This window comes from Sus scrofa, chromosome X (assembly GCF_054392235.1).
Source record: "Sus scrofa isolate SSC_HxYL_T2T_F1_AM1 chromosome X, Sscrofa_HxYL_maternal_Yorkshire_Landrace_v2.0, whole genome shotgun sequence".
NCBI classification, from domain to species: domain Eukaryota; kingdom Metazoa; phylum Chordata; class Mammalia; order Artiodactyla; family Suidae; genus Sus; species Sus scrofa.
This window is the reverse complement of record NC_139401.1, coordinates 16,344,165-16,370,873: the sequence shown is the minus strand read 5'-3', so window position 1 is coordinate 16,370,873 and position 26,709 is coordinate 16,344,165. Positions and strand designations below refer to the sequence as shown.

Below are 26,709 nucleotides of genomic sequence, written 5' to 3'. Positions count from 1 at the left end.
CCAAGCTGCGTCTTCGACCTACACCATAGCTCATGGCAATGCCAGATCCTTAACCCACTGAGCGAGGCCAGGGATCCAACCTGCGTCCTCATGGATGCTGGTCAGATTCGTTTCCGCTGAGCCGAGACAGGAACTCCAAACTCTGACTCTTTCTGATTCGATTTGCCTGCTCATGCTCTAGGCTGTGGTTTCGAGAGACTGACCACATAGAGCTGCACAGAGGATTTTTGTTTGTTTCTCTCATTGATTCAGGCACTGCCATGGACACTTGGGATAGAGGTAGAGGGGGAGAAGGAGGAGGAGAAAGGGGGGGGGGGGAGAAAGAAGGAAGGAAGAAAAGACTCCTGCCCCTCAAGCACTGTTAGTCTCACACAGGGGCCAGCAACAACGGCTTTCTGGCCGAATCGAGCTCGCTGCCTGTTTTTGCAGAAAATGTTTGCCAATCCCTGATCTACCAGGAGAGACCAGCATTCACATAAGTAAATGTAATTCAAAGCAGGATATGGTAAAGGCTGGAACCCACAGAGAAAGGGCTGTGGGAGCACAGGACAGCAGGAGGGCTTCTCAGCGAGAAGACGTGGGAGCTGAGCTTTGAGGAATGGAGTGGATCCAAGAGAGCCGTCCTCAACCTCGTCTGATCAGCGTGATCACTTGGGGAGTCTGGAATGCAGATGCCTCGTTCTTCCCTCCTAGAGATTCTGACTCGGCTGTTCTGGGGCGGGGCATCATCAGGATTTTGTCAAGCTCCCCTGGTGATTCTAAGGGCAGCCCAGGCTGGCAAGCATAAGGCTAAGGAGGTGCCAGGGACCACTCAGGAGCAAGGTGTGGATGGAAGAACTCTCTAGGTGCAGGGGGAAGGGGAGCACATGGGAGATAAGCTTGGGAAGTAGGGAGTTGCCATTCAGGCCAGAGACGTGGGATTTTGCCCTGGGAAAAGAAACAGTAACAGAACATGGGCATGAGAGCAACATGATCAGAGGCGCACATAAGGAAGAAGAATTGAGAAGAAATGTGAGACATCGATAATAAATAAGAGCCTCTTAGGAACTATTTGTTAGCGTTTAAGCAAAACAAGGAGCATATCTTACCTAGGGCAGTGACATGTGGCTGGGCAGATTCAGGGCTGAGGGTCAAAATTCTAACATCTTGGGCATGACCTGGGTACCAAACCCATCAGAATGGCCGCCACTATCCAGCCCCAGAGACCCCCTGCTCTGGGAGCCTGATCCTCTAGTTTCTGGGTCATGGAAAATACAGGGTCCTGGAGCAGACGTTGAGGCTGCGGGAGGCACTTGGTCAGCCCAGCAGCTGTTGACCTGTGGGTGAAAAGTATTTTTGCACTGGATGAGTAGAGCCTTAGGAAAATGGCTTCTACCTGAGACCTTTTGGATGGTCATTTGCTGAGGCTGGGGGCTAGTTGGATGTGGGTGATGCTGAATGGATGGAGCCAGAGATGATGGTAAGGTTTTGAGTCTCAATGACTGGGGTAGTTGTGATGGCTATTAAAAGTCAAAGGGGACACAAAAAGAGGTGAAGGATCTCGAGAGAGAGCGATTTGGTTTTAAATATAAATCATCAGCTGGCATCAAAAGGGGGCTGGTCTTCATTACTAGGCATCTGCATGATTTGGAGTCACCCCTTTCTATGTTCTCTTAAAATGTGCAACAAGGCAGAAACTTCAAGAAACTTCAAGAGACCTAGAGACCAGAACAGGGGCAATGCCGCTTCTTTCTTGTCACAGTATTGATAGAACCCAAATGGTTTTAGCTCTTGGCCTGTGAGATGTTTTTCTTTTTCATTTGTTCACACAGAACTGCACTCCCTGCTTTAAAGGAACACCGCAGAAGGTTTTGCCAGCCATCAGGATTCTGCTTCTGGGAAGGTGGGTACACTGGACTTTTAACAACCTATTTTGACCTAGATAAAACTGAAACAGTAGGATCTAATCAGAAACGCAATACCTTCTTTGAGGTGGCATTCATGGACAGATAGCTCTCAGTTCTTTCAAAGAAACATTAAGCAACAAGCAGATACAGCTTTTCTTCTTTTGGATGAAGGTTTCTCATGGGAACTTGGGAAGTGTGGCATGTCCCATTAGTTGCTAGCAGGTAAAATTGGTCTTTCCAGGCAAGGAATGACTTGAGTACCACAGACAATGGCCACTGCTGGTTGACCTCATTTGCATACCACAGGAAGGAAAAACAGTCAACTCTGTGGGGAGTTCTAAGATGACTATAGGTCCATAAGGGTGGTCAGTCCTGCAGGACTGATGTCCTGAACTCATATACTCCCAGTTCTTAAAGAGCAGGGATGGGACACTGGGGGACCTGGCCACTCAGGAGAGACAAAGTTAGGTCCAAACGACTAAAAATGTGAACACAGGCCACATAAGGAAAGGGATTCCAAGGCCCTCAACCCAGAAGCTTTAGGGAAATATGTAGACATCACCAGATGGCGTAGAAAAAGTGTCAAACCCAATCTGGATTTCTTCACACACAACCGCCCGTGGTTGGTCACAAATTGAATATGCATAGGATTCGCTCAGGGAGGTGCTAAAATTCCCATACCCTAGGTGTGAGGCCAGGCATGAGTCTGGATTTTTCAAATAGCTACCAGATGATGGCGACACTGCTGACCCACGGACGATACCCAAAGTAGCCATAGCGTAGAGACCTTCACAAGAGTGGATGCGTGCACACTGGTGAGTCAGAGCTAGCCTGGTCCCTCTGAGGAGCCCTCGAGGTGGGAGAGCCACTGGGAAATACACGGGGGAGATGTCAGACTTGACAAGTGATCTGGAGCAAAATGCTTGACCTCCTTGAACTTGGCTCTGGGAAGGGGGCTGTGCTTTTAGAAGTTCATGTTTATGTTCTGAACATAGTTCAGTGCATGCTCAAGGGACAGGACTCCTGCCTTTGTGTCGTTTTCTTGCTGTTACGCCATCTCTCTTGTCTTAGAAGCCATTGTTTATTCCTGTAGAACCCAGTAAACAGGAAAGTTCCCGCCTGGTGTGTTACAAGATGGTCCTGCGTGATTCACCTTCCCTCTCGCAGGAGGGCCTGAGCAATTCTGAGCCAACTCGTTTTCATTTTCACAAAGCCTGATGACTGTGTGCAAACGCAAATCATGACACTTTCCCTTAACTTCCTCGTTTGCGAAATGTGGGGTTTGGTCTGGGCATTCTCTGGGGTGTCTTCCAACTCTAATAATCCATGACTCTAAGGGAATATTAAATTCTCAGTACTACAATCTGTGCCTTAATAAAGCTTTCTTTTCTGACATGGTAGCAGCGTGCTTACAAAGAGAAAGTTCAGAGTTTCTAAGAGGAAAAATCACCTGGGCTTTGGCTGGGGCTCTGAGCAATTAACATGGATGATTCTTAAGTATCAGTTTGGAGGTCTATGTCCCGGGTGCCTCAAAGATTTGAGTTGCCCCATCGTCCCATCGAACCCAGGAAAGCTAGAGATACAGGGTCTAGTTCAGGCTCAATCATGAATGATCACTTTTAGCTGTTTAAAGCACTGACCCTTTCAGGGAGCGTTGACAATTTAACTGCCGACTGTATGTATATGGTGTATGTTAGGGGGGTGGGGTGCCTGGCAGGAGAAGTGGTGCTACATCTGGGGAACAGAGAGCTGACTCCCAAGATGACCCCGGGGTGGTGGCTACAAGCACCCCCACACTCTGGAGCCCCCTTGGCCTGGCTGGCAGTGTGCCCCTCTGGGAATGTGCTGACTGTATCCGCTGGGCATGCCTGTTACCCCTTCTCACCTAGGGCGCAGGGAGCATGGACAGCTCCCATTGACAGCCAGTTGTTGTGTCGTCTCTTTGCTGCTTTCCTGCTCTCGGATGATTAGGATTATCCCAGAAAGCAGAGGCTCTCAAACTTTGGTATTCGAGCCCTAAAGAGAGAAATGTGGAATAACTGTCAAAATTATTGAGGTATATGGTCTTCGGTCCCCCAGTTCCACGTTTAGGATTTTTTTTCTCTAGCAACACTTGCTCGTGCATGAACTTATACATGCAATTGTTCGTTGCAGCAATGTTTATAATAGCAAAATATTGGAAACAGCCTAGATGTTCATCTGTGGCAGACTGGATAAATAAATCAGGAGACACTATGCAGATATAAAAAAGAATGAGCAAGAACTTTACATAATGGTATGGAAAGATCTCTAAGATACAGTGTGTAGTGAACCAAGCAAGGAGGAAAACAATGCATATAATATGCTACCATTTCTGTAAGGTGGTGGTGGGATACAGACAATATCTGTATTTACTTGCATATGCATAAATAATGGTATACACATGTAAGAAACTGCTAACAATGGCTGCCCTTTGGAGGGAAGTGGCAATGGATGTTGAAGACAGGGGACCGCGGCAGCCTAGTATCTTTTCACTCAGTACCTTTCTGTGCTTTCAATTTTGAATCACGAGAATGGCTTACTTATTCAAAAGTTAAATATATATATTTTAAAAGTTTAATAAAACAAAATTCTCGTGTTCCTAGGAATCTTCTAGTGCTTTAAAATGCAGATTTTGGAGTTCCTGTCATGGCTCAGCAGAAACAAACCTGACTAGCGTCCATGAGGATGCAGGGTTGATCCCTGGCCTCGCTCAGGGGGTTAAGGATCCGGGGTTGCCGTAAGCCATGGTGTAGGTCGCAGACACGGCTCGGATCTGGCATTGCTGTGGCTGTGGCTGTGGCTGCGGCGTAGGCCAGTGGCTCTAGCTCCAATTCGAACCCTAGCCTGGGAACCTCCATATGCCACCAGTGCGAGCCTAAAAGACAAAAAAAGAAAAAAAAGAAAAAAAAGGCAGATTTTTGGCCACACCCTCAGATGTTCCAGAGACAGTAGGGGTTGAACTGGGGAACAGGCATTTTGCAACAAGCAACCTGGGTGATTCTGATGTGGATGGTTCTGGAACCAAGGAACTACAGGGCACATAGCCACAGACCACATTCATGCAACAGCCACGTTTTTATTGAACACTGCATTCATGCATCTGTTCATTTCATAAAGTACACTTTATTATATTACGAAATAAAACACATTTCTAATCTTCCGTGACCTGAATATTCAGCTCACTACACAGGATTTGACTTAATGCCGTACAGACCAGGCACAACCTGACAGAAGCACTGGCAACATTTCTTGAAAAATAAGAGTACAATCAATGAGCACGCTTCATAGAAAGAATTTTACATGGTCACACAGTTAAGTTTTGCACATTTAAAAGGATCTGAATCATTCATATTATTATTGTGAATTTCTTATAAATAATTCATTACTCTAAGGAGTCTAGGCAAAGCCAAGCCATGACATTATTTATACTAAGTACCACACCTGGAACTTGTTCTGCGTTATTTAATACAGAGCACATTTTTAATGCAATAAATATTTACAGCTAATAGTAACAAGTACAATTATAATTTACAAAATATGAGTCTAACATTTAAAACAAAACAGAAAATGACATTGAAGAAGTCTGTGCCAAGTATTTTTACAACTCACCAAATTGACCATTTCAACAAATTTTATTACCCCCAAACCCTGCTAACTCAGATGCAAAAAGGTCGTGTTTGAATTAGTTAAGCCCAAATTACAGAAACACGTTTTTTAAAAAGAAAATCGGTTTTACTTTCTTTATGTTGTACATGGTTAATATTGATACATGAATATCAACAGCTCAAATTGAAGCGAAGCAATGAAAAATCTGGATTCATAAAAACGTACTTTGAACACTGAAATCCCAGATTATACCAAAATTTTCAAGCTTGTCTGGGAATTAATGAGGTGTGGAATGTGTAAGGTTTTACTATCCATTAAAATGATCCTTTTAAAAGACCATAAAATTATGTGAGTCCTTCCACGGCGTTATGTGGCTCTGGGAATGAATTAAATTTGGGGGAAAAAAAAGGAAAATAATCATATCTTCTAGAACGTGAGCTCAGAGAGGGCAGAGAGTTGGTGGCATCTGGGATTAAAACAGGGCACTCAGGGCCAGGCCCTCAGACACCTCAGTCTGTACCTGAGCCCAGGACTTGCCCCTGAGTCTAGGAGCTGGTCGTCTACCAGGGGCTGTTCCTGCAGCTGGTGTCTCCAGGCTCCAGAAAGCATCCACTGTGGTAGCTTACTCTTCTGCAGGGGAAGCAGAGCAGGGGGTGGTGCCACCTCTCCCTGATACCTTTTCTCCAAATCATCCTGATTTAAAGGATACCGGGACGGACTACTCTCCACTGGGGCCTCCCTCTGGACATGCCCTTCGCCCGGACTTTTCCTCCTCAGTCAGCCACAGACCCAGGTGGGCCATTCTGCCCGGGGCCTCCGGTGTCTCGGGGGGACATGCACAAAGGGACCTCCTTGCTCACGTGCTGTGTGCTGCATGCCAGCACCTGCCTGCAGCGAGGCCTTACGTGCTTTGAAACATCTCTGATGCCCTTTGTGTGTCGTCTTTGACTTTATCACTAATCCAGACCTCTGGACAAAATCTCGAGGAGGGAACAGGATGGTCCGCGAGGGACTTAGGGCTGACTTTCTCACGTGGGCTGGACTGGAGAAGCGATGCTGAGCAGTGGAAGCACGTGAACGCTCCCGTGCAGCTGTGCCATGTGGCTTGGGGGTGTGAGCTGAGCTCCCTGAGCCTCAGCTTCCTCTTCTGAATGCTCCTCACGGCACGCGGCACATCGGCGGTCTCTGGGGGTGGTGGCCTCTTCTTTGCAGCGCTTCCAGAGCCACAGAACTCGGTTCAGATGGGGGAATGCTGATCCCGATAATATGCTGGGGCCACCAACAACATCATTCATTCACTCCCTTGTGACAAGTTAAACAGGCTCCCTTGCGGGGCAAGAGACAGCCCCGTCAACGGGGCAGCGACAATCGGCACCGTTCTTCACTAGCACAGACCAAGCCGTGACAATGAATGAGATCAGGTTATGCCAAACCACATGAAATCACCTTTCTGTACCTCACATCTGGTCCAATGTGAAGCATTTTCAAGTTTAGGCCTCACAGTTCCACGGGCCTTTTAATCTCATAGCGCCTGGTCACCACTCGATGTCATTTACAAACTTCCACAGTAAAGGATGTAAAGCAGCTCTTTGGCAGCAGGGAAAGCTGGGATCAGGTGAGGCCAGAAGTTAAAAATGCTTTACAGACCATGAACCAAGTCAATGCAAAGCATCTTTTTAATTAACTGTGGATATGTATTATTTTAACTGAGCAGTTCTTAAACTTTTTAAAAAAATGTAGGCAAATTCCACCGAATGCCTTTCTAATGTGAAGTTTCACATGAGAACAGCTGGTTCTCAGCGTGTGATTTGTTGATTGCTGGAGTTAATGCTTAGCCCTCGCCGAAAAAAAGGGTGTCTTTGAAGGCCAAAGTCATGGAAAGGGATTGCTTGATACTAAACTTGGCGTGTTTGTGTTAAGTGTTTATGTGTGTGTGTTGGGGGGTGTTGATTGTCGAGGTGGGGGACCAAGAGAAAAGGCCATCTGGATAGAGAATGAAGCAGAGCTTGTTAGGGCTTGGTTTCGTTGAATAGCTCACACACAAAGCCTGGTCCCAGGAGAATGAGTCATTCCTTTGTTTTTAGCTATTAATCCAAATTAATGAAAATTCAGCCAAAAATTAGACAAATGTCCCAAATATGCTCCATTCCCCCAGCAGCCCGGGGTTAATTCTAAGCTACTTTTTAATGATGGCTCCTTCCTGGTGTGGGTGTGAAGGGCATAAATGGCAAGAAAGTTTGCATCCCCCCATCTCACCACAACACGGTATGTACAATCATTCAACTCTCATACATTCAGCTCCCAGGGCCATCATTTTTATCTGGCTCCTGGGAAAAGTGACTTAGCCACCTTGCAGTCCACAGACTGAGAATGTCATTCAACCTGCAGTCCCCAAACAAAGCTAATCACTATTACTAGAAGCCACCTGGTGCATGAATAGACTGAAACCAAAAACCAATGGCTACTTTGGGCACAAACAAAGACTTTCTAACTCAAGTGTGCCCATGTCCTGTGGGCAAAGTCATTTATTTCTATTCAGTGAGTACATTTTCATAACAAGCTGAACTTGGTTCGTGGAAAGCAGCTTGTGAAGTATTTACTGAAGGCTTCTCCATCCTTTAAAGTGAAGCCAAATGGTCTGTGGGGCAAAACGGGAAATCCAGGGCTTGATAACAAAGCAGAAGGCTAGGCTCGGTGGGGGAGTGAGGGCAGCGCAAAGAACAGGGCTTAGCCACCCACATTTCTGGGGAATCATAGCATCAACAACACGGCGGGGTCCTGTCTGTACCTCTCAGGGAGGATCACCTTGCTGCGGAAGATCCCTCCTGACGGCAGCTGCACCTTCTGTGCCAGCAGCAGCCGTGGCTGGAAAGACTGTTCGTTTATTGCTTAATCTATCACTGTTGAGCTGCCTGCCTCAGGGAGGTTCAATTGAAGATAGATTGAAAGGTAGTGCCTGTCAATTGAATAAACACAGATGGTTTTCCACAGCCAAAATTGATTTTTTTTGTCCTCACCAAAGACATAAGCACTAAACATGATTATCTTTGGAAGCCAGGCATGAAATGTCTTAGCTCCAGCCTCGGCCACCCTCTGCCCTAGCAGAGAGGTGATACCTCATGGGGGCTCAGGTCTCTCTCACTGTGATTTTAGGTTCTGGAGGTGAAATAAAAATTTGACTTCCCTAGAGAAGGATCTGGCTAAGTTCATCCCAGAAAGAAGGTTTGAGTCAATCCATCAGTAGATTCGCAAAACAATTTGACCAATCCTAAATTATTGATTGGCAAAGGCCTCCTCCAACCCTTCATTTAAGAGTCTGAAAAAGGTGATAAAGATTTGCCTAAGGACACCCAGCTAGACATAGACATCAATCTCCCATTTATCTCAAAGCTAGAAAGGAGGCCAGACACAGCCTATGCCATGATGCTAACGAAAGGAGGCATTAAGATAAGTCTTACTCCCAAAATGTCTTGGGAAGCAGGCAGATGGAAGATGCTTGAACTAGTCATGCTAGAAACCCAGAATGCTATATACCTCAGCAACTAACTAGGTATTGAGTCACTTATACTCAAGAGTTTTGCAGAAAGCCAAGGGTAAAACCGTGGTGCAGTAGTTCAAGATAACAGGTGCATGGAGGTTGAAGAAGGGTGAATAGGAAGAGCCCTTTGTACAATGAGGAGATTGAGCAATATGTCTTCTTCCGTCTCTTTCATCTCAACTTACAAAACCTAACAAGCTCATGGGACACCATTCATATAAATTATTCCAACTGATAGAACAGTCTGTCTCCTTCCATTCTGCTGCTGGGAACATGCGTGTAGAATGGTGGGTGAAGGATTCCTCAAGAGGAGTTGTTGCAAAGGTGGCAGAAGTGGGACCACTGCGACCAGGGGGCTACATAAATGCTTAAGAGCCAGAGACAGAAACAATGATGGGACTCAGAGGACCTTGGCAAGAGAAAGGACTGTCTTCTCATTCCAGAGATTAAAAAAAAAAATGATAGCCATCTATATTTAGAGAAACTGCTAGAGATAGAGCTGGGATGTCAAGCCAAACATCTTGGTTCTTCCAGCTTCACTGCCTATCTTCTTTTCAAACTGTCCCAAGTAATTATGGCACACTGGGAGAGCACGTGTGTACACTGTATTAGTGCACGTAGAAAAGAGAAGTGCAGAGGTTCACCCTAGCCAATATAATTATAAATACAGATTTTGGCAAAGGTCTTGGTCCCAGCTTCTAGAACTGCAGACAGTGAGTGCTTCCTTGTATTGAGAAACAAAAATCTTTTAAATTGCGCTACGTGGAAAAGCGAGCTGACTGTTCTGTCTCCTGGATAGAGAAAATCGGACCTAAAACGGTCTTCGTATGTGAGGGCTACACATGGGGGCGCATTTGTGGAATTTTGATTTATCTGAAAGTGGGTTAATATATTTGCAATCTGTCAGAACTGGCCTGTCCTTGAGGCAAGAAAATCTTGATTCTGGGTTTCTAAAGTAACAGAGTCAAATCCTTTTATTCATAAAATGAGAAAGATGTAAGTGCAGTATTTTTCTGCACATGGGCTGTTTCATAAATACTCTTCATCAGGTAGAACGAATGTACCTGTAGCTGTCTTTCAATCGGTTCTTAAAGCTAAGACCCCTGCAACTTTCTTCAGCATATTCAGACAGAAACACGTATGACTGACAAAAGCTGCCACAGGCTTTTGGTGAAGCAGACACTACATGTAAACATGTTTCTATTTCTACTCAAAAAGGATCCCTTTCAGAGTTCCCACTGTGGCTCAGCGGGTTACGAACCTGACTAGTATCCATGAGGACCCGGGTTCGATCCCTGGCCTTGCTCAGTGGGCTGAGTATCCGGCATTGCCATGAGCCGTGCTGCAGGTTGCAGACACAGCTCAGATGTGGCGTGGCTGCGGCTGTGGCGCAGACCGACAGCTGCAGCTCTGATACTCTCCAAGAGTGGACTTCTCATGGTATATGTGTAAATAATAGTTCCTTGCTTTGTGATTATAAATATTCCTGAAAAATGACTCAAATCATATTCGTAAAGCACTGGCTTCTGCCTAAAGAAATGACAAGGAGAAGTGCTTCACAATGTGGACATTCAATGTACAATTTCTCTGCTATATACATTGAGCTGTTCCTACAGTTACTCTGACTTAGTTGAGCGCATCTGTACATCAGAGTTTAATGCTTAAAATAATGATCTCCTATTTTTTCCCCTTTTCTAGAAAAGGGAAAGTTCGCTCTACATCAAAAGCAGCATTCACAAACTGAAATGCAAAACGTAAGCCTTGATGGCCCTTTGACACATAGTAGTGACCCGTGTGGGCCTCGCCCCCACCCACCTCCATCACTCAGGAGCCTGCCAAAGGGTCTCGGGAGGATATAGAGACAACAGGTGTCAGGGTTCTTTACCTGCCATTGAGCAAAACCAGGGGTCCCTAGGGGGCACAGTCAAGGGTCAGTCTAGACATACCCCTCGTGACAGATGTTTCCGTTGATGAGGCTGAAGGTGGCCACGGAGGGGTTGGTGCTCTTGAAGGAAGTCATGCAGGTGGTGCTTCTGGCGGTGCTGTGAGACCGGGTCATCAGGCCGGGCCGGCAGCAGAGGAGCTGGGTGTTGAACTGTTTCCTGAAACTCTTGCTCAGCAGGTAGAGGGCAAAGGGGTTCACGCAGGAGTTGGTGAAGGCCAGGAGGCGGGCACAGATGCTGGTGACAAAGTGGAGCATGGAGGTGTCCACCTCGGAGTAGTGGTAGGAGCGGTACAGGTAGATGACATGGTTGGGGAGCCAGCAGAAGGCAAAGAGAGCCACGAACACCAGCACTGTCTTGGCGAGGCGCTTCCGGGATTCGATCTGAGGAGAGAGTCACATGCAGCGAGACAGAGGGATGAGGGACAGTGTGGGGCGAGGAGGCGACCAAGATTTGAGGAGCGAGGAAGACAGGGAAAGCGAATTAGGGAAACAGATGGGCTCACGAGACCACAGGTAATGAGTTCAATAGGAGAGAGAGGACAGGAGAGGAACACAGGGAACAAAGCCACAGAAACAGACCGAAAGAGAAAACAAGTCAGAAACACACACCAAGGGAAAAGCCGGGAAGCAGAAATCGATGAGTAGAGTACAGTTAGGACGCGCCGCTGAGGACAGATCTTTAAACCAAGTTGATTACATGCTTGAGTGGCTTGCACAATGACATTCGGGTAAGTGCCCTCTCTTTCCTCCGGAGGGCATTGGTGCAGTGAGCGGCCGTATGACTTCATGTCTTTCTTGGCTCCACAGTTAATCATTTCTTCTTCCCTCTGATGCTTAAAAAAGCAGCCAGCTTCGTGCTTCCTCATTGGCAAGACCAAGATAACTACCTCTTATTTTTTTTTTTTTTCCCCTCTCAAGTTATTTCTGGCCTGTGTTATGTAGGAAGGGTCTCAGACAAAGCGAGCTGAGCACTTCCCTTTGTTCCCAGCCCCCTCCCTACTGCAACGGAAATGTCATTCTCATGAAAGAATCTGGGGTACAATGGGTGTTCGTTACCGAGAGGTCTTTCAAGAAGGGAAACAGTTGCACTGAGAACTGCCACTGTCCACGCATCATCGAGGCCAAAAAAAAAAAAAAAAGAACTTTAGCGGGTGAAGCCTCCACCTGAGTCAGATACACATTTTAAAGGGGCGAGAGTCTTCCGGCTTTTCCATCATAAATATCACAGGATCTACACTGGGACTAGAAGGCAAAAACTGACCAAAAGGAGAGAGCCAGAACCACTGGTTTCTACCATTTACACCCCAAGGGTGAAATTATGGGGGTGACAGGGGGAAGGGGCAGGGAGACTAATACATACAGAGGGCATCCTGCATTTGGGCAATCTGGGGGTACGCATGCTCTCTTGTAATCCTGCAACAGCCTTACAATGTAGGGGTCATTACCCTACTTCATGGATAAGAAACTGACGCTCACAGAGGGTAAATGAGTAAGTCAGGAAGCCTAGACTTGAACTCAAATCAACGTGAACCCATCTGAATCAAACTACTTCCTTTTCTTCAACCAGCCTCGTTTTCCTGTCCCCTGCTTTATCGCATGTGGTGTATATACCACATGTGGTTTCCTAGCCAAACACTGTGATTGGAGTTTAAAGAAGTCATGTCCCTCTGAGCCTCAATATTTTATTTTAAAAAAAAAACAACATGTTTTTAGATTTTTCTCAAAAAGAAATCCATACTCCAAATCTTTCAGGTGCTTGGAGTTCCCATTGTGGCTCAGCAGAAACGAATCTGACTAGCATCCATGAGGACACAGGTTCGATCCCTGGCCTCCATCAGTGGGTTAAGGATCCGGTGTTGCCGTGAGCTGTGGTGTAGGTCACAGACGCGGCTTGGATCTGGCATTGCTGTGGCTGTGGCGTAGGCTGGTGGCTAGAGTTCTAATTCGACCCCTAGCCTGGGAACCTCCATATGTTGTGGGTGTAGCCCTAAAAAGCCAAAAAAAAAAAAAAAAAAAAAAAGACAGATCTTTCAGGTGCTCAACACCTCACTAGCCTAGGGCTTTAGTAAGAGAAAAGATACTTAAGAACACCTTAATTCCTGGTCTTCTGTGGTTAGGAGTTTCCATTTACCCCCTGACCAGAGACGGCCCACCTCTTCTAATTGCAGAATCAAGCCACATGACCACCTCATCACTGCACTTGTCAGTGGAGTCCACAAGAAATGCAAGGGATCGAATCCCCAAGGAGGAAATGACACGCCCTTGGTACCCACCTGTTTCTTGACATGTATATTCCCTTCCACGGGTAGATTGTAAGCGCTCTGGATCAGATTTTTGGCAATGAAGTAGTAGTAAACAGAGATGATGGCCAGCGGGATGATGTAGAAGACCAGGAAGGACGCCATGGAGTGGATTTTGGGGTGCAGCTCATTCGAGTGCGGGTACGGGGCACAGCTAATGAAGGTCTGGTTGGTGCTTTCCTCGTGGAAGGGATGAAGGTCAGAAAACACAGCCTCTGGGATGGCCAGGAGCATGGAGATGATCCAGATCAGGGCGGCTTTGAGGCAGATCTTCATCAGGGCATGAGAGGCCTGGATATCCATTGGCCGCACAATGGCTTTGTACCTGGGGCAGGAAAGAGGGAAGGGTCTGCTTAAGTTGCCTGATATTATTACAGCTGCAGCACACAGGCCCAGGGGGTGGCAAGCCGGGTGCCACGGGTGCAGCACATCAGGAGATGCTCACTCCCAGGTTTATGCGAGTGCCGACTCTGAACTCAGAGTCAGCGCCTCCTTAAATGCTGTGCCCCGAGTGCCTCGCTCACCTTATCCTGAAGCCCTGAAAGATGCTGTCCCCTTTCGCCAGCAGTAACACTCTGCCCACATTCTCTCTTGTTTTTAAGAATACTTCTCAGAAAAGCTGAGACTCCTTTTATTTTTCTTCTTAAATCATAGACATGAATAATAAAGCATGTTTAACAAAGGACACAGGAACAAGAAGGTTGGATCTTTCTTTTTCTTGCCAAGCCTTCATTTCGAGTGTTCGAATGAAGTTTAGGAAACCTTTAGTCAAGGAGTATTCACATATGCCTCTTTTCTTTTTCAAAGGATGCAGAACGAATAATCTGTCAAAAAAGTTACACACAGAAGCATCCCTGTAACGATCAAATTCGTCTTTCTCTGCCCTCCTACTCTCTTTCAGCCTCAATCTTCTCTTGAAGTATTTAGGTCTCTCTCGGTTTCTGTGCTACACATGCCTCTGTCTTGGGCCCAGCGCTCTGGGAAGCAGACAGTGAGATGAAGCCTGGAGGACAGACAGTTTACTGTTATGTAATACCTGTGGGGGAAGGGGAGCAAGCAGGACTGGGCAGAGCGAGGTCAACACCAGAGAAGTTGACAACCATCCTAGTTTGCCTGACCATTTCCCCGTTTCAGCATGCGAAGTCCCATGTCGTGGGAAATTTCTCAGTCCCAGTGCCTGGGACAGCTGGTCACCCGACACCAGCCCAATGGGAAGCTCAGGAGCAAAGACCGCCCAGTGCAGGTGTCCCGCCTTGGTAGAAATGGCCAAGCCCTTGTACCACCACCTTGCTTGGTTATTGGCTGGGGCCACCCCAAAAGACTGTGATCTCAGTTGCTACCTGGTTCTGTCACCAGGCGGGAACTGCCCAAGAAGAGCACGACCCCCGCTTCAAGGGTAGAGCGGTCCCAGAAGAAAGTGACATCGGGGGGCGGTCAGGGAACCACAGTTGCCACAGCTGGACAGTGAGTCTTTTCTTCAAGGGAGGTGTGAGCAGGGCATGGCCACGTCTGCTACAACTCCCTGTACAATGCCTAGCACCCTGGGCTGCAAGCCTGCTCTGGGTCAGCTTGTCTGAGAATCCACTAGAGGATGAGCCTCGGGTGGGTCAAGACTGTACCTTTTCCTATCTTGGTATCTGCCAGCACTGTGATGTGCATACACGGCACACACATCTGTTGGATTGTGCATGAGCTGCTGCAGTGTGGAAATGGATAAGAGCTGGGACCACCTACATGCGAGAGTGTTCATTGCTAAAAATACTGTGTTGATATGGGTTCTGCCTCTGATACGTGTGTATATCATGGACTTCTGGGAGAGAGGAACAGTTATTTCCACTTGTCTCCATGTTGATTCAACCTCCATTGACTAGCACTCTTGGCTGCACTGCGACGCCTCACTCACTTTCTGCCTCCTTCCGGGGAAGGGGGAGTGAGTTATCAAGTGGTGAGTTTAGGGAAAAGAACCCGGCATGGGCATGGAGCTCAGAGGCCTGTGCTTATCTAACAGTCCCTGAATAGCAGCATGGCACATCTAATAGAGGAAACCAGAGTCTACAAGTTCGTTATTGCTGTGGACCTAGATCACATTCTCCGAACGGCTTTATCAGATACAGGAGCAAGTATTTCTTATCATCATCCGTCTTATTTCTCTATCTAGCTCCCTGTTCCCACTTCAGGCAGGGACGAGAAGGCTACTACTCGTCAGACAGCCCCAACACTGCAGCACAACACCATTGCCCTGCTTCGGTGTGCCTGGGTTTGCTTTTCCACCCATCATTTGTATTAGTTCATTTTATTTGTTTATTTACTTATTTATTTTGCTTTTTAGGGCCACATCTGTGGCATACGGAAGTTTGCAGGCTAGGGGTCAAATAGAGACTATAGCTGCCAGCCTACACCATAGCCGCATCCACAACCTATGCCGCAGCTCGTGGCAACGCCAGATCCCTAACCCACTGAGCGAGGCCAGGGATCAAACATGCATCCTCAAGAATTCTAGTTGGATTTGTTTGTGCTGCGCTACAACAGGAACTCCCCATCATGCACATCTTTGGCTGAAGATATTCACATACCTTTTTTGCTTTTTTTGGCCGCACCTGCAGCATGCAGAAGTTCCTGGGCCAGGGACTGAACCTTTGCCACAGGAGTGACAATGCCAGATCCTTGACCCAGTGAGCCACCAGGGAAGTCCAGCTATTCATATACCTTTAATTAAAATAATTCCTTGCCATAAGCTGTGGTGCAGGTAAAAGATGCAGCTTGGATCCCACACTGCTATGGCTGTGGCTGTGGCTATGGCTGGCAGCTCTGATTTGACCCCTAGCCTGGGAACATCCATCTGCTGCAGGTGCGGCCCTAAAACAAAATGAAACAAAACAAAAAAAGTGGGGTATTCTTCGGAAGTTCCCATTGTGGCTCATTGGTAACAAGCCTGACTAGCATCCATGAGGACGTAGGTTCGATCCCTGGCCTCGCTCAGTGGGTTAAGGATCTGGAGTTGCTGTGAGCTGTGGTGTAGGTCACAGACATAGCTCAGATCCCACATTGCTGTGGCTGTGGTGTAGGCTGGCAGCAGATTCGACCCCTAGCCTGGGAACATCCATGTGCCACCGGTGCAGCCCTAAAAAGAAAAAAAAAAAAAAACCCACCCAAAACCAAAACCAAAACCAAGATGTGCCTGACTAAAGCACTCCCTGATAAATCAGAGGTAAAGTGGTAGCAGTTATGACTTCCAGCTGCATTTCCTGGCAGAGAGCAGTCCCAAGTACATTAACTCTCTAAGCACAGGTGATTTACTCACGCATATAGCAGAAAGCAGAGCGAATGGCTTACCTCCTTCTCTTGTGGGAATCTGGTATTCCTCAGTGCAAAATGCCATGGGAACTACTTAGCTGTGATTTCACATTCACAACTTTTAAAACATAAAAGGTAGTGTAAAACATTTTTTTATAGTTTTGCCAGAAAAAATAATTTGAATCTAAATCTAAATAAGCCTCTAGATCTATGTGCCAGTTTTCAAGATGTGGGGATAGAAGAACCTGCTAGATGATGCAATCAGTCAAATCTTGAATTGAAAATTCTACAGGAATGGTGACTCCATTTTTTAAACAAATATATGGCATCAGAAAGCAGAAAGAATGGTTACAGACCAAATGATATTAATCAAGTGCATTGTGCAGACTCCTTTTGGATTTTGACTAAAACCAAACAAGCATAAAAAGATATAATTTTGACACCACTGAAGAAAATCAAACACAGATTTAGTACTGGTGATATCAGGGAATTATTTTTAATGTATTGGGTATGATAGCGGTATTGTGGTTCTGTGTAGATTTTTTAAAAACCTTACTTATTAAAAACACACCCTAGTAGGTACCGTTGTGGCTCAGCAGATTAAGGATCCAACAACTCTGTGAGGATTTAGGTTCAACCCCTGGCCTCGCTCGGTGGGTTAAGAATCCGGCATTGTTGCAAGCTGTGGCACAGGCCACAGATGTGGCTTGGATTTGGTGTTGCCATGGCTGTGGCATAGGATGCAGTTGTAGCTCGGATTAGACCCGTGGCTCTCCCTGCAGGTGCAGCCATAAAAGGAAAAAGAAAAACACACTCTAAAATATTTACCAGTGAAATAATATAATATCTAGGGTTTGCCTCAAAATATTCAGATATATTCATATATCATTTATATCATTAAAAAGTAAATAAAATGCACTGCAAGTAATTTTCTGTTATGGAATATTCATAAAACATCAAAGAAATTAAAGAAATCCCATTTACTAAGCTCTTGCCCTGTGCCAAGCAGAGAAGAGCATCTACATGATCTCATTTATGTTCCAGACAACTCCAACAGGCAGGTGCTATTATCCCCATTGTGCAGGTGACCAATTGAAGCCCAGATGGTTTCAGAGGTGATAGAGTCAATATTCGATTTAGGACTGAGTCTTTTCAGGATACCCCAGCTCTTTCAAAAGAAAGCTTTGGGTAAATCCTTCATGGACAAAGAGAAACAGACCAGCTATTTCCCAAATGTGTATGAAACATACCCAAAGGCTCCTGGAAGCCTAATGGTTCCGTAGAGCATGGGACATATCAGTCTATATCTTCTAGGTTGGACTGCTCTGCCTGGAGTTCCCAATGAAGGGAGATCCCACTGAGTGGTTCTCCTTTAGGAGTGATGGCTGGTTGGATCAGAGTGGATATCCAGTAATATAAACCAGCCAATAAACTGTCTGGCCAGCTACCAAAGAGTCTCTCTTTCTCTTAAGCATTTAAACTAAAAAACTGAGAGGATGTAGTTAGTCAATCATAAATGTTGGAAATAAAAGATTATGATGTAGAGGAAGAGATTCATGCAGGATGAATAAGCAAAGTAGGTAGTAGTAGACTGGGAGAAAGAGAAAGAATGAGGCAGACATAAAAGAAGAAGCTGAGATGAGGTGGCCCTAAATCATAACAGAGGGTCCTGGGTTCCCAGCCCTTGAATTACTTTTGAATGTACAAGAGGTGTCCTGTTATAATCTTACAATTCTCCCCTTCCCTTTTCACTTGGGTAAATTTGAGTGGAGGCCATTCTTTGCCAACAAAAGAGCCTTATCTAGAGCAATTAGACATCATGGTCAGTTAATTCTGTCATTAGATTTTATTTCCAGGATCATTTCACAAAGATCAACCCCCACTTGCTGCTCCCTGAAAGAATGAGCTGTCAACTCTCAGTCGTGCTCAAGACACAAACTAGTTTACGCCCTGTTCCTTAATTCTCCATCACTTTCCTGCTTCCCTCCTTTCTTCATGCCCATTCCCAGAGTCTCCTTTCCTCTGAATCTAATCTTTCCAAATTCCAGCTTATAATCATCCTGAAGGTTTCCTGACCAATGTAGGCCTCAATAATTTCCATTTCTTCTCCCAACCTGCCTAATTTTACTCTTGTTTTACACTTTTCATGCACTGTCTTGTATTTTTTGCTAGCTTTCCATGCCATGTCTTTTCTGTCTGACTTACTCATGAATTCCTAAGGTCAGAAGCTTACATCTCTCTTCTCTTCTTTGTGTGTCACTAAAAATGTTTTCGGTCCCCTGTTTTGCATACCACTTATTTCAAAGTAGAAGCTCAGCAAAAACTTGCTAATGAATTGATGAATAATATGTGATTTGCAGACATGTCTTTTATTTTCAACCTCTCACAAACAAGTGCCAGCAAATTCACTTTCACACACTTAGTAAGAATCATTCTGAAAAATTCACTCCTCTGATAATATGGGGCTGAAGACAACTGCTTCCCGCTTTTGAAAACATCTGTGCTTCACTTTTCTTATGCAAACATTAGAAAGGTCAAAAATGTTTTCCGCGCAAGATTAATGTGTCAGAGGGATTCCTGGCAAGTAGAAGCAGCTGGCTCCCACACCCAGGGTTGGAAACCTTTGCCCACAGAAAGGTATGTCTTCTATTCCAACACAGGAAGTCTGTTTATTTTTAAGGATCCAGCATTTCAGCCCTTATTTGTTCATAATTACCTACTGAAGTCGGTAGGAATTGCTGAACAACAATATTTTTAAACCTCCATTACAATGCTAAAGCACACTACCTGGAGAGGAGTGAGGTAGAGAGAAAATGAAATGAACTAAATGGTCTCTAGGGTAATTGACACATTGTCGGCATTTAAATTAGAATCCTAATACCTAATACGATTTGACAAGACTATTAAACACTGGCTTTATTTTCTCTGGAGAATAACATCAAAAACTTTTCTGAAGAAATGTGAGGCAATTATAAGCTGGTTTGTAAAATGACTATAATCCAGAGCAATGGAGTCTTCTCTCCTTTGAACTATTACTCTGCAAATGGAGAGCTTGCTGGTCCTCGCTGCCCATTGAACCGTTATCTTTAAGTACGTAACACATTATTGTCATCCTTTTCTGTTCTTCTTTCTGGGCAAAAATAACACCAAAGCTCTTTTTCACTCGTTTTTAATATACTTCAGTTTCCTCTGGGCTCTAATGTGAACGTGGGAGCAGAGAGACCTAGTTCCTAACGGTTATTCTACCCACTAGTTTTAGGATCCTGAACAAATTGCGGACTCTTTGCACCTCAGTAGTTTCACCCCTGAACAGGAGATAATTCCTGCAACCTTCAATGTAGTAAGCGATTCAGGCAAAAATGATAAAACCACTGAGGGGGAGGTTTTAGGGGAACAAGACATTCACATAGTCTCAAAGAGTCTCCCCAAAGATTACCATCTAACTACAAAGGGAAAATGACCCTTTACATTGGGGAGATCCGAAGGTCACCCCTCTAATCAAGTGGTCAAACCTAGGGTGAATTTCTCCCTTAGGCGAAGCAGGCACAAGGGCTAGGGCCCATGATACCTTTAGGGGCTCAGGAAAATGTTTTAATGTCTTTTAAAATCAGAACAAAAAAAATGAACACAATCCATCTTGGATTATATGTATCTTCGTACCAATACAATTATAAAATGTAATTTTAAAATATTTTTTATGGAGAAAGGGTCCCAGGGAGATAAAAGTGCAAAGGGCCCAGGAAGTTCACAATGTAGCCCTGATAAGACTTTGCACAACCAGTAATGGGACAATCTGCAATCACATGCCTCCAGATGCAACGCAATGAGGAGGACATAGCACTGCCTACTCAGTATTCCCCAATTTTCACCCTGACTCTACTATGGTGAAACAATCAGACAAATCCAATTCTGCCACATTCTATAAGATAATTGGCAGGGACTCATTGAAACAGCCTGCATCATTGGTTTAGAAGAATATAGGGGCGCTACTACTCTACCTTAAAGGAGATTAAAGAGATATAACAAGTCATCTTTTTCACAACATATACATATGTCAAATCAATATGTTATATATACCTTAAACTTATACAATGTTAAGTGTTAATTATATCACAATAAAACTGGGAAAAAGAGAGAGCTATAGCAACCAAACACAAGGCATATGCCTTCATCTGATCCTGGATTTAGGAAAAAAAAAAAAAAAAAAAGCTATAAAAGGTATTTTGGGAATGATGCAAGAAATTTGATTATGGATTACATATTTGATGATGTTAAGGAATTACTGCCAATTTCATCAGGTATGATAATGGCATTGGGTTAAGTAGAAGAGTATCTTTGTTCTTAGGAAATACACATTGATATACTTAGGAGAGAAAGGTCAGGATGTTTGTACCTTATTTTTCAGAGTTCAGCAAAATAAAGCAAAACAAAAATGAGAACAAAATCTAGGAAATGTTCATTGTGGAATGTGGGTGGGTATCACACAGCAGTTCATGAAGAGGTTGGGGAGAAATATATGCTAAAATATAGAATTCTAAAAAGATGATATAACAATAAAAATTATAATTTTTAAATAATGTGTTGCAGATTTTATTATCAGTAAACCCCTTTTTCGTTGGACAACTTGATTACAGCTATATTTTTGATGGGATTGAATGTGTCATAGCTAGTCAGCACTTCTACCAGGAATGGGGGAAACGTCTTCTCTGGCATGTTCATATTGTTCTTCTGGACTTGCAATTTTATTATCACCTACAATCTGTGGGTTTTGTTTTGCTATTTTGTTTTTGCAGAAATATATTTTTTAAGCATAGGAAAAATAAATATTTCATTTTTCCTTCATTTATTCCTTCTGTGACACTCTTCCTTTCTTTTTGTAAATTTTAGTTTCTGACCTATATCCTTTTCCTTATCTCTGAAGAACTTAACATGTCACCAGCAGACCTGCTTTACTAGAATTTCACATCTAGTAAAGCAGGTCTGCTGGTGACAGATTTCCTCAGTTTTTGTCTAAGAAAGTATTTATACTTCATTTTTGAAGGGTAAATTTTTGGATATAGGAGTCTAGGTTGGTGAAGGTTTTTTTTTTCTTCAAACACATCAAATGTTCACTCCACTCTCTTCTTGCTTGCATTTATGAAGTCTATTGTCATCCTTATCCTTGTTCCTTCATAGGTAAGTTACTTTTTTCCCTCTGGCTTCTTTCCAGATTTTCCTCTTTGTCTTTGTTTTTTCTGCATCTTGAATATGATATTCAAAGCAGTTTTTCTTCTTGGTATGGTCTGAGCTTCCTGGATCTGTGCTTTGGTGTCTGTCATTAATTTTGGAAAATTCTCAGCCATTACTATTTTTTTTTTCTTTTGTTTTTTTAGGGGCTTACCTACAGCATATGGAGGTTCCCAGGCTAGGGGTCTAATTGGAGCTGCTGCTGCCGGACTTCGCCAGAGCCACAGCAATGCCAGATCCGAGCCATGCCTGCGACCTACACCACAGCTCACGACAACGCCAGATCCTCAACCCACTGAACAAGGCCAGGGATTGAACCCGCAACCTCATGGTTCCTAGTCGGATTTGTTTCTGCTGCATCACGATGGGAACTCCTCAGCCATTACTTTTCAAAATGTTTCTTCTGCTCCTTTCTCTTTTCTTCTTCTGGTATTCCTATTAATATATGTTACTTTTTGCAATTGTCCCACAGTTCTTGAATATTCTGTTCCCTTCTGTTTTTTTCTCATTCTTTTTTCTCCTGGCATTTCAGTTTGGGAAGTTTTTATTGACATTTTTAAGCTAGCTGATTCTTTCCTTGGTTCTGTGAAGTCTACTGATGAGCCCATCCAAGTATTCTTCATTTCTTTTATAGTGTTTCTGATGTCTAGCACTTCCTTTTGATTCTTTCTTAGACTTTCCATCTCTCTACTTACATTATCCACCCGTTCTTATGTGTTGTCTGCTTTTTCCATTAGTGTTCTTAACATTTTATTTTATTTATTACTCAATGAATTTATTACATTTACAGTTGTACAATGATCATCACAATCCAATTTTATAGGATTTCCATCCCACAAGCCCAGCGCATCCCCCCAACCCCCAAACTGTCTCCTTTGGAAACCATAAGTTTTTCAAAGTCTGTGAGTCAGTATCTGTTCTGCCAAGAAGTTCATTGCATCCTTTTTCAGATTCCACATGTCAGTGATATTACCAGCATTTGATGTTGGTGCCTCATTGTATGGCTGACTTCACTTAGCATGATAGTTTCTAGGTCCATCCATGTTGCTAAAAATGCCAGTATTTTGTTCCTTTTAATGGCTGAGTAATATTCCATTGTGTCTATGTACCACATCTTCTTGATCCACTCCTCTGTCAAGAGACATTTAGGTTGTTTCCATGTCTTGGCTATTGAAAAGAGTGCTGCAATGAACATCCGAGTACATGTGTCTTTGTGAGTCGTGATTTTCTCTGGATAGATGCCTGGGAGTGGGATTGCTGGATCAAATGGTAGTTCTATTTTTAGTTTTCTGAGGCATCTCCACACTGTTTTCCACAGTGGTTGCACCAATTTACATTCCCACAGTAGGAACAGTGTACTAGGGTTCCTTTTTCTCCACACCCTCTCCAGCACTTATTGTTTGTGGACTTTTGGATGATGGCCATTCTGGCTGGTGTCAGGTGGTACCTCATCATGGTTTTGATTTGCATTTCTCTAATAATGAGTGATGTTGAACATCTTTTCATGTGTTTTTTGGCCATCTGTATGTCTTCTTTGGAGAATTGTCTGTTTAGATCTTCTGCCCATTTTTGGATGGGGTTGTTTGTTTTTTTTGGTATTGAGTGGTAAGAGGTGTTTATAAATTTTGGAGATGAATCCCTTGTTAGTTGCTTCATTTGCAAATATTTTCTCCCATTCTGTGGGTTGTCATTTCATTTTGTTTAGGGCTTCCTTTGCTGTGCAGAAACTTTTAAGTGTAATTAAGTCCCATTTGTTTATTTTTGTTTGTACTGTCATTACTCTAAGAGGTGAATCTGAAAAGATGTTGCTGTCATATATGTCGGAGAGTGTTTGGCCTGTTTTCCTCTAAGAGTTTTATAGTATCTGGTCTTATATCTAGGTCTTTAATCCATTGGGAGTTTATTTTTGTGTATGGTGTTAGGGAGTGTTCTAATTTCATTCTTTTCCATGTGGCTGTCCAGTTTTCCCAGCACCACTTATTGAACAAGCTGTCTTTTCTCCATTGTATATTCTTGCCTCCTTTGTCATAGATGAGTTGGCTGTAGGTGCATGGGTTTAATTCTGGGCTTTCTCTCCTGTTCCACTGATCTCTATTTCTGTCTTTCTGTCTTTCTGTATGGTTTTGATGACTGTTGCTTTGTAGTATAGTCTGAAGTCAGGGAGCTTGATTCCTCCAGCTCCATTTTTCTTTCTCAGGAAGTCTTTGGTTATTCTGGGTCTTTGGGACTTCCAAACAAACTTTAAAATATTTTGTTCGAGTTCTGTGAAAAATGTCCTTGGTAATTTGATAGGGATTGCATTGAATCTGTAGATTGCCTTGGGTAGTATAGTCATTTTGATAATATTGACCCTTCCAATCCAAAAGCATGGTATGCCTTTCCATCTATTTGTGTCATCTTTGATTTCTTTCATCAGTGTCTTATAGTTTTCAGAGTACAGGTCTTTTGTCTCTTTAGGTAGGTTATTTTATTCTTTTAGGTAGGTTATTTACCCTTGGTATTTTATTCTTTTGGATGTGATGGTAAACGGGATTACTTCCCTAATTTCCCTTTCTGATCTTTCATTGTTAGTGTATAGAAATGCCATCGATTTCTGTATATTAATTTTGTATCCTGCGACTTTGCCAAATTCATGGATGAGCTCTAACAGTTTTCTGGTAGCATCTTTAGGATTCTCTAGGTATAGTATCATGTCATCTGCAAATATTGATAGTTTTACTTCTTCCTTTCCAATCTGGATTCCTTTTATTTCTTTTACTTCTCTGATTGCTGTGGTTAGGACTTCCAAAACTATGTCGAATAGTAGTGGCAAGAGCGGACATCCTTGTCTTGTTCCTGATCTCAGCAGGAATTCTTTCAGCTTTTCACCACTGAGAAAGATGTTAGCTGTGGGTTTGTCATATGTGGTCTTTATTATGTTGAGGTAGGTTACCTCTATGCCCACTTTCTGAAGGATTTTTATCAGAAATGGGTGTTGGATTTTCTCAAAGGCTTTTTCCGCGTCTATTGAGAGGATCATATGGTTTTTATTCTTCAGTTTGTTAATGTGGTGTGTCACACTGATTGAATTGTGGATATTGAAGAACCCTTGCATCCCTGGGATAAATCCCACTTGATCATGATGTACAATCCTTTTAATGTATTGTTGGATGCGGTTTGCTAGTATTTTGTTGAGGATTTTGGCATTGATGTTCATCAGTGAAACTGGCCCGTAATTTTCTTTTTTTGTGGTATCTTTGTCTGGTTTTTGTATCAGGGTGATGGTGGCCTCATAGAATGAGTTTGGGAGTATCCATTCCTCTGTGATTTTTTGGAATAGTTTCAGAAGGAGAGGTGTTACCTCTTCTCTGAATGTTTGATAGAATTTGCCTGTGAAGCCATCTGGTCCTGGACTTTTGTTGTTGGAAGTTTTTAAATCACAGTTTCAATTTCATTACTTGTGACTGGTCCATTCATATTTTCTATTTCATCTTGGTTTAGTCTTAGAAGATTGTACTTTTCTAAGAATTTGTCCATTTCTTCTAGGTGTTCCATTTTATTGGCATATAGTTGCATATAGTAGTCTCTTAGGATCCTTTGTATTTCTGTGATGTCCGTTGTTACTCCTCCTTTTTCATTTTTAATTTTATTGATTTGAGTCATCTCTCTTTTTTGCTTGATAAGTCTGGCTAAGGGCTTATCAATTTTGTTGATCTTTTCAAAGAACCAGCTTTTTGTCTCATTGATCTTTTCTATGGTTTTCTTTGTTTCTATTTCATTGATTTCTGCCCTGATCTTTATGATGAATTCTTTCCTTCTGCTAACTTTAGGTCTTGTCTGTTCTTTTTTTTTTTTTTTGTCTTTTTGCCATTTCTTGGGCTGCTCCCGCGGCATATGGAGGTTCCCAGGCTAGGGGTCGAATCGGAGCTGTAGCCACCGGCCTACGCCAGAGCCACAGTAACGCAGGATCCAAGCTGTGTCTGCAACCTACACCACAGCCCACGGCAACGCCAGATCCTTTAACCCACTGAGCAAGGCCAGGGATTGAACCCGCAACCTCATGGTTCCTAGTCGGATTCGTTAACCACTGCGCTACGACGGGAACTCCAGGTCTTGTCTGTTCTATCTCTAGCTGCTTTAGATGTAAAGTTAGTTTGTTTATTTGAGCTTTTTCTTTTTCCTGAGGTGGGCTTGTATTGCTATAAACTTTCCTCTTAGAACAGCTTTTGCTGCATCCTGTAGGTTTTGGAGTGTCTTATCTTTGTTGTCATTTGCTTCTAGGTATTTTTTAATTTCCTCTTTGATTTCTTCAGTGACCCATTGGTTGTTTAGTAGCATGTTGTTTAGTCTCCACTTGTTTGTATTTTTTGCAAATTTTTTCTTGTTGATTTCCAGTCGTATAGCATTGTGGTCGGAAAAGATGCTTGATATGATTTCAATTTTCTTAGTTACCAAAGTTGGATTTGTAGCCCAGGATGTGATCAATCTTTGAGAATGTTCCATGTGCACTTGAGAAGAATGTGTATTCTGTTGCTTTTGGATGGAATGTCCTATAAATAACTATTAAGTCCATCTGTTCTAATGCTTCATTCAGGGCCTGTGTTTCCTTATTGATTTTCTGTTTGGATGATCTATCCATTGCTGTAAGTGGGGCGTTAAAGTCCCCCACTATTATTGTGTTATTGTCGATTTCTCCTTTGAAGGTTGTTAGCACTTGCCTTATGTATTGTGGTGAACCTATGTTGGGTGTGTAGATATTTAAAATTGTTCTATCTTCTTCTCGGATTGATCCTTTGATCATTAGGTAGTGACCTTCCTTGTCCCTTAAAATATTCTTCATTTTAAAGTCTATTTTGTCTGATATGAGTATTGCTACTCCAGCTTTCTTTTGATTCCTGTTTGCATGGAATATTT

General features: G+C 43.6%; 1 protein-coding gene across 19 annotated transcripts in view; it reads right to left on the bottom strand.

Annotated features, from left to right (window-relative positions):
* The window catches only part of GRPR (gastrin releasing peptide receptor), a 468,413-nt gene that overhangs the window by 158,431 nt on the left and 283,273 nt on the right, over positions 1-26,709 (bottom strand). For 8 of the 19 annotated variants that reach the window (XR_014834575.1, XR_014834574.1, XR_014834571.1 and 5 more), the window contains 4 exons: positions 13,270-13,621; positions 10,998-11,377; positions 3,772-3,902; positions 1,089-1,316 (listed from right to left, as the gene is read on the bottom strand). Coding sequence is in view for 9 of the 19 variants with exons in the window: in NM_001315640.1 (NP_001302569.1) it covers positions 10,988-11,377; positions 13,270-13,621 (742 nt within the window). In the remaining 10 variants the exon portion in view is untranslated. Of the gene's footprint in view, positions 1-838; positions 1,317-3,771; positions 3,903-4,963; positions 12,098-13,269; positions 13,622-26,709 lie in introns of those variants that run through there. The other 11 variants (XM_085006238.1, XM_085006235.1, XM_085006233.1 and 8 more) reach the window with 5 other exon arrangements.